At 40.4% G+C, this 6626-nt stretch overlaps 1 protein-coding gene across 16 annotated transcripts in view; it reads right to left on the bottom strand.

Annotated features, from left to right (window-relative positions):
• Positions 1 to 474: 474 nt before the first annotated feature.
• PLEKHA5 (pleckstrin homology domain containing A5) overlaps positions 475 to 6626 on the bottom strand; it is a 262286-nt gene continuing 256134 nt past the window's right edge. For 14 of the 16 annotated variants that reach the window (XM_027541455.1, XM_027541457.1, XM_027541467.1 and 11 more), the window contains 3 exons: positions 5715 to 5860; positions 4036 to 4141; positions 475 to 1368 (listed from right to left, as the gene is read on the bottom strand). In XM_027541455.1, the coding sequence (XP_027397256.1) occupies positions 4047 to 4141; positions 5715 to 5860 (241 nt within the window). In that variant the 3' untranslated portion in view covers positions 475 to 1368; positions 4036 to 4046. The remainder of the gene's footprint in view (positions 1369 to 4035; positions 4142 to 5714; positions 5861 to 6626) is intronic. The other 2 variants (XM_027541466.1, XM_027541453.1) reach the window with 1 other exon arrangement.

Here is a 6626-nt window from a genome sequence, read left to right as displayed (position 1 = left end):
TTGTAAGAGAAAACGATCTTGGAGGGTCCTGCTTATGATGATGAACGGTTTCTCGTTACCCAGGTCAGAGAAGTAACTGGCTGCCCCTGCCCCCACCCCAAGTCCAATCCCCTAAGTAGAACGAGATTACAGATGCTAGAAGCTACTTTCTATGACACCAAAACCAACGGAAAGAGGAAGTAGGTACAGAAGACTTGACAAAACTAAGTTTGCCCACTGGTGTTGAAAGGTCAGAGAAACTTTATTCTGGTGCAGATTTTGTCATTAAGTGTAAAGCGATTGTGGCCAAGTCAGTTTCTCTCTCTGAGCTTCAAGTTTCTCAGCTTCCACATGGGAGAGCTGAGTTGGACGACAGACACAGTTCTGTTTTGGTGCTGTCTGCAATGAGATTAACAGACTACTTTTTCATTGAGAAGTCTCTTAAAGTCTCAGACTTTCCATTTCACATGGGAAGAGCAAAAATTCTAACACAAGTCATTTAAGAACATCAACATTTATTTAACATGATAAAAAAGAAATGAGATATGAACATTTGCATTTAAACAATAGTAAGTAGCCTTTAATACTTACATTACGTGTGCTCATTGTATAATATATACACAATGAACATAATTACATTTGTACACAAACTAAGTACTGGATTTGAAAACCTGCTTATTGCTGTACACATCTAGTCCAATGAAGTAGAAGCCCAGTACTTCAAAATACCTACATTTTAAATTGCTTTTTAAGAAAAAGTAAGCGGTAACATTTGTGTTTAAGCTGACAAGAGTGTGGCAGTAACTGCTGACAATGCAATCTGACTGAGAAATAATTATAGCAGGAAACGAGACATACTTCACTTAGCAATAATAAAATGGCACATTTTAAATATATATATAAAATTTTTACAAATTAAGTGTGAAACAAAGCATTGCAGTAGCTGAAATGGGAGGAAGAAGGAAGAAAAAAAAAGGAAAACAAGCTTCACTGGAAATAATAACTAAATTTTCTGTACTGAAAAGTGAAAAGAAATATAAATCCACCCAGACTTTAGAAACATCAAAACCTGGAGATCAGTAACTATGTAAGCTCTGGCTGTAGACTGCACACTAAAAAGCACCTTTACTTATGTGCTTTGAAATCATAGCAGCAAGCTGGTGTCAGAGTAATAACCTTGAGATTACATTACAGAATCTTGAGTGTACATATGGGCCATTAAAGCTGTTTTGGAATAAACATTTTCCAGAAGTGATAAAACGATGCTCTGTGGCCAAAAGCATCAGAACTATGAATTTCATAGATTTAAAATATACTGTACAATATCTTCTCACATTGCCAAAGGTCCATGTCCTCAGCTCTGAATGGTTTCAACAGAAGTCAGTATAGCTGAAAAATACAGAGAAGGAAAATTACTTTGACATCTGCAAAGTTAATGAATGACCCTTTCCTAAAGTAACTGAGGGTGACATTCTCTAACAAAAGACCTGACAAGCATGGCCATGAAAATTCTAAAACATAATAACCATTGAAGGACATCTTCTCTTCATTTCCATAAGCTTAATTGACAAAGCAAAGAAACATAATGCAGTTAAATTGCAATTCAGATGGAAAAAAGGACCCAAACTTCTGGCTGAATCCAAAAGATTGACAAAATGAGCAGAGATCTGCATGACTTTACTAAAATATGTAGTATTATATTAAGCTGCCTACATAGTGGTGTGTCTGTCTTGTGTGAAACCTCCCTAAGTCTTGCCCAAAAAAGTTCAGAAAAATGACACACGCACAACGAGAAGATGGACTGTAAAATGACGCAAGCGTGAATGCCACTGGTTGACTGCGATGGCTGCACGCCACAAGGTTAGAAAATATCCAGCAAACCCTGGATCTCATGCCAGCAGGTAATGCCAATGGTTCTTGGGACAAAAGCAAAACAAAACAAAATCCAATAATAACAACTTAAGGAACCTGGCCATGTATTCGAGTTTTAACTGTGAACATGCCTAACTGTCATAATGGTCTGAGTACAGTGAGTTGTAACTTGTTTACTGAACCAAAAGATAATGAGAGTAGCTCTTAGAGTACATGTTCCCACCAAGACAGACAGAGGCCATTGATCAATTTTTTGCACAGGAGGCATCAAGGGCACATAATGTTTATTATCCCTGTGTTTGGTGTTATTCTGTCACTAGTGGCAACTGCCACTTCTGAATGTATTTAAAGTTTAAATGTATGAGTAATAGAGCAAAGACACAGGTAAGACTGTAACAAATATGGGGTTTATAACCCCAGAAAGGACGACAATCCTGCAGAGATCCAAATGACAACAAAGCAAGCCTCTTCTGGGCTCCAGACAGACATGATCTCAAATAAAAGTTATAGATACAAGACTGCTGCCGCTGCTGCTAAGTCGATTCAGTCGTGTCTGACTCTGTGCGACCCCAGAGACGGCAGCCCACCAGGCTCCCCCGTCCCTTGGATTCTCCAGGCAAGAACACTGGAGCGGGTTGCCATTTCCTTCTCCAATGCATGAAAGTGAAAAGTGAAAGGGAAGTCGCTCAGTCGTGTCCGACTCTTAGCAACCCCATGGACTGCAGCCCACCAGGCTCCTCCGTCCATGGGATTTTCCAGGCAAGAGTCCTGGAGTGGGGTGCCATTGCCTTCAGTTAAAAATAAATCCTCTGGCTGAAAAAAAGGGACATAGGTTACAGCTTCTACCAAAAAAGGTGTGAATGGAAGTAGATCCTAGAAAATGTGAGCACTACTGGATAAAAAACTGAGTCAAGTTAGTGTCTGTAGTCATTTATTTTGAGAATCCAAAAATCAAAGAACATGTTTATAATTATGCTCAAAAAATCTGTAGGTGTTTTCATAGCTTTAACTGTTTAACAGAAATAGGTGGTAATCCTAAGGCACTAAACATTAGAAGATCTGGCAGATACGGAGAGAAAAAAAAGTGCAGAAAAAGGTATAAAATGCTGACTCTATACCTCACAGCTTTTCTGAAAAATAAAGTATGTAAGTACAAAATTGATGTAAAATGTACCAATTGTTGATAAAGTTTAAAAGTAAGACTTCAGGGAGCTTCCCTGGTGGCTTATGGGTAAAGACTCCACCTGCAATGCACGAGACATGGGTTAGATCCCTCATCCAGGAAGATCCCACATGCTGTGAGAACAGCTAAGCCTGAGCACCACAACTATTGAGCCTGAACTCTTAGAGCCTGGGCACTCCAACTACTGGAGCCTGTGTGCCCTAGAGCCTATGCTCTGGGACAAGAGAAGCCACCGCAACGAGAAGTCGATGCACCGCAACTACAGAGTAGACTCCACTTGCTGCAACTAGAGAAAACCCCGAACAGCAACAAAGTTCGAGCACAGCCAAAAATAAAGGCATAAAATTAAGAAAGAAAAAAAAAAAAAAGGACCTTAGAAAATTATTCTCATTTCTAAATTGTGGTCAAAGAAATACTGGTTGAGAAAGGGCCCTTCTCCCTGTCCCCACTAGTGGCTTTTAGATAACTACTTTACTGACTTAAAAGTATTCAGAAATAATTTCTGATGGATCTTAAAAGATTTTAGATTCCATATCTAGTTGGCTGTACCATGACAACCTCTTTATCCTTAAAAATAATTAGCAAACTCTCAATATGTAAGATACATCACCCTGACTGTAAAAAACATTTCTGGATCAAAATGTAATGACTTGAACAGAATTCCGAGACCCGACTATGGAAAGAACCATGAGCTGGGAACACAGCTGCAAAACACCAGGGGGCCTGTCCTGGCACAGGCCCTTCCCTCCCAGTTGGGGTGTTTTTACAGACAATGAAAGAAGAGACAGGAGAAAATGTGGTCACGGAGCGCATCACTGAAGGGCCGATGTTGGAAAGCTTTATTGCCCATGGTTTAAGTTCTTGGTCTACTTGCTCTGCCAACTATCACTAATACACAGGACACAATTCATTGCAGGTTTTGGTCACTCAAACAACAGAGGAATAAAAGTCAAGTTGAAACCTTTAACGGTAAACCACAGAATCGAAAGGAAATGACGTACTTGTTGTGAGACTACACACACATGAAGTGTGAGCCTTCCGTGAGCTGCGGCTGCGCGGACGGGACGGGTGACGCGGAGGAGTCGGGAGACGGAGGCAGGCTTTGCGCTAGAACACACCGAGAAAATGGGACAAGGTCAAAGCCGCGGAAACACCTCTGGAGCTGAAAATTCTGATGCTGTGGTCCCAGCACGATAAGAACATGTTCCGGGAAGGAATTATTAGCTGCATTTGGCTTCTGCGTTTTGGCTATTCTGACAGCTAATTATTCAGGATGAAATGTCTCTTGAAGACTGTTTAAAAATTCTTCTTCCTTGTACACCTTAAACTTATATAATGTTATATGCCAATTATATTGCAGTGAAACTGGAAAAAATTAAGAATTCTCTTTTTAATTTTTTTGTTTCAAGGTTAATTTTCAGGTGTCTTTAGTGACTTAACACTTTCTCACTTTAAAAGGCTTTTCTAGTTCCACGCAGCTAAATATTACAGATGGTTTAAGTGCTGGGGTTTAAATATATCCACATAGCCCTTTGGGCTTCTCTGGTGGCACAGTGGTAAAAAATCCGCCTACCAGTGCAAGAGACCCAAGATTCAATCCCTGGGTCAGGAAGACTCCTGGAGTAGGAAATGGTAACCCACTGCAGTATTCTTGCCTGGAAAATCCCATGGACAGAGGAGCCTAGTCTGCTAGGGGTTGCAAAGAGTGGGACAGGCCTGAGCGCGTGTGCGCACGCGCACACACACACATACACACCCTTTAACCCAGACCTGCTGTATGAATAACCTGATGTGACCAATGATAATTTTTTGTAAAAAATGAGAATGCCCATGCACATTGCCTTGAAAGTGATAAGAGACAAGGAAAATACAGTGCTTCACACTGGTTACAAAGGAACATGGCTGATAATATACATTTCCATGTTACAGGTATATAAGATACAGAAAATGCTCTTAAGAACAGTCCTAGGTAATTGAATTTCATTGTGCTTACCATTCTGCAAAAAGACTAGGGGTGGGGGGTGGGAGGTGGAGAAAGGAAATAGATTTTGCTTATGGACTATGAGAAGGAAAGCTGATGATTTATACTAGTGGTATGATTGTCCTATGCCCTACCCTTGCCAAAAATCATAAAAAATATTTTGAAGAATCCAGAAAGTATAAAAGAACAGCATAGACAAAAATGTATTTTTTTACATGCTATACAGTTCATGATCCTTTACTATCAGAAAAACCCAGATGTGGATTATGGTAGGAGCTAAGTAAATCCATTCTACTATTAATAGTTTAGATTTTCAATCTTCCACAGTTCCCAGAGGGGGAGAGGTTTATGAATACTCTGGGAATGCAATGTCAGAGAAATAGGTAGAATTTCCAAGTTGTAAAAGATCTTCTTAGAAAAAAGTTTAAGGTATATGTTAAGGTTAAGATCAAAAAAACAAACGAAGGAAGTGACATCCAAGTTGGAGAGAGAGGGCAGCTCTAATTGCTGAGACAGGACTGGCCCTGGATCCTGAGTAGCAGCAGTCTTCCTGACCATGCAGGTGTGGGAAGGCAAATACCTCTCAGTCTGCAGCTGATGTTCCCGAGTGGCTCCCTTGCTAGAGTGTCCACACAGCAAATAAATTCAGAGGTTCAGAGGAAGCACCGGTGAGAAAACTAGGAAACGTGTAATATCTACCTGCCATTGTCTGATTTCCTCTAGAAGCCTCAGGAGTTAGTTCATAAGAAAGAACGTTTTCTTCCTGCTCATGAATATCATCCTTTGTATCTTCTGCAGGGGGGCCTTCTGGTTTATGATTTGGGATCTGTGACTCCTCTTGAGGGCTAATGAAAATAGAAATATATTTTAAAATTTGTTATTTTTAAATCTATTTTTATTATTATTATTATTTTGGCTGCAGAGTGTGTGGAATCCCAGTTTCCCAACCAGGGACTGAACCCACGTCCCCTGTTTTGAAAGTGTAGAGTCTTAACCACTGAATTGCCAGGGAAGCCCCCCAAATTTGTTACATTAGAATGCAATTTTTTTCTTCCAACTGTTATGAAAAATCTTTACAGAAACAATGCAGCCATCTATATTTCATAACTGCTAACATTTTGCTCAAAGTTTTTTTTAAATCCACATTTTGTCAATTTTGTTTCATTCTAAGCCCTCAGCCTGCTCCTCCCCAAATTATTTTCAACCAGATTAAGGACCTATCACTCAATCTGTAAATACCATCAGATACCCAATCAGTGTTCAAATGATCTCAACTGCTTTATAACATCATCTTAAGAGTTACCTGTTTAAATCAGGATCCAAACAAAGTCTGATTATATTTGCCTGACAAGTCCCTTAATGTCTAATCTAAAACACACCACCCCAAGGCTTCCCTGCTGGCTCAGTGGTGAAGAACCTGCCTGCTAATGCAGGAGACATGGGTTCAATTCCTGATCCAGGGAGATCCCACATGCCTCGGGGCAACTAAGCTGTGTACCACAACTGCTGAGCCCACAAGCCTAGAACCTGTGCTCCCTAACGAGAGAAGTCACTGCAGTGAGAAGCCCGAGCACCGCAACAGAGAGGAGCCCTGCTCAAAGCAGCTAGAGC

Source organism: Bos indicus x Bos taurus, chromosome 5 (assembly GCF_003369695.1).
Source record: "Bos indicus x Bos taurus breed Angus x Brahman F1 hybrid chromosome 5, Bos_hybrid_MaternalHap_v2.0, whole genome shotgun sequence".
In the NCBI taxonomy this organism is placed as follows: domain Eukaryota; kingdom Metazoa; phylum Chordata; class Mammalia; order Artiodactyla; family Bovidae; genus Bos; species Bos indicus x Bos taurus.
This window is presented reverse-complemented; position numbering and strand designations above follow the sequence as displayed.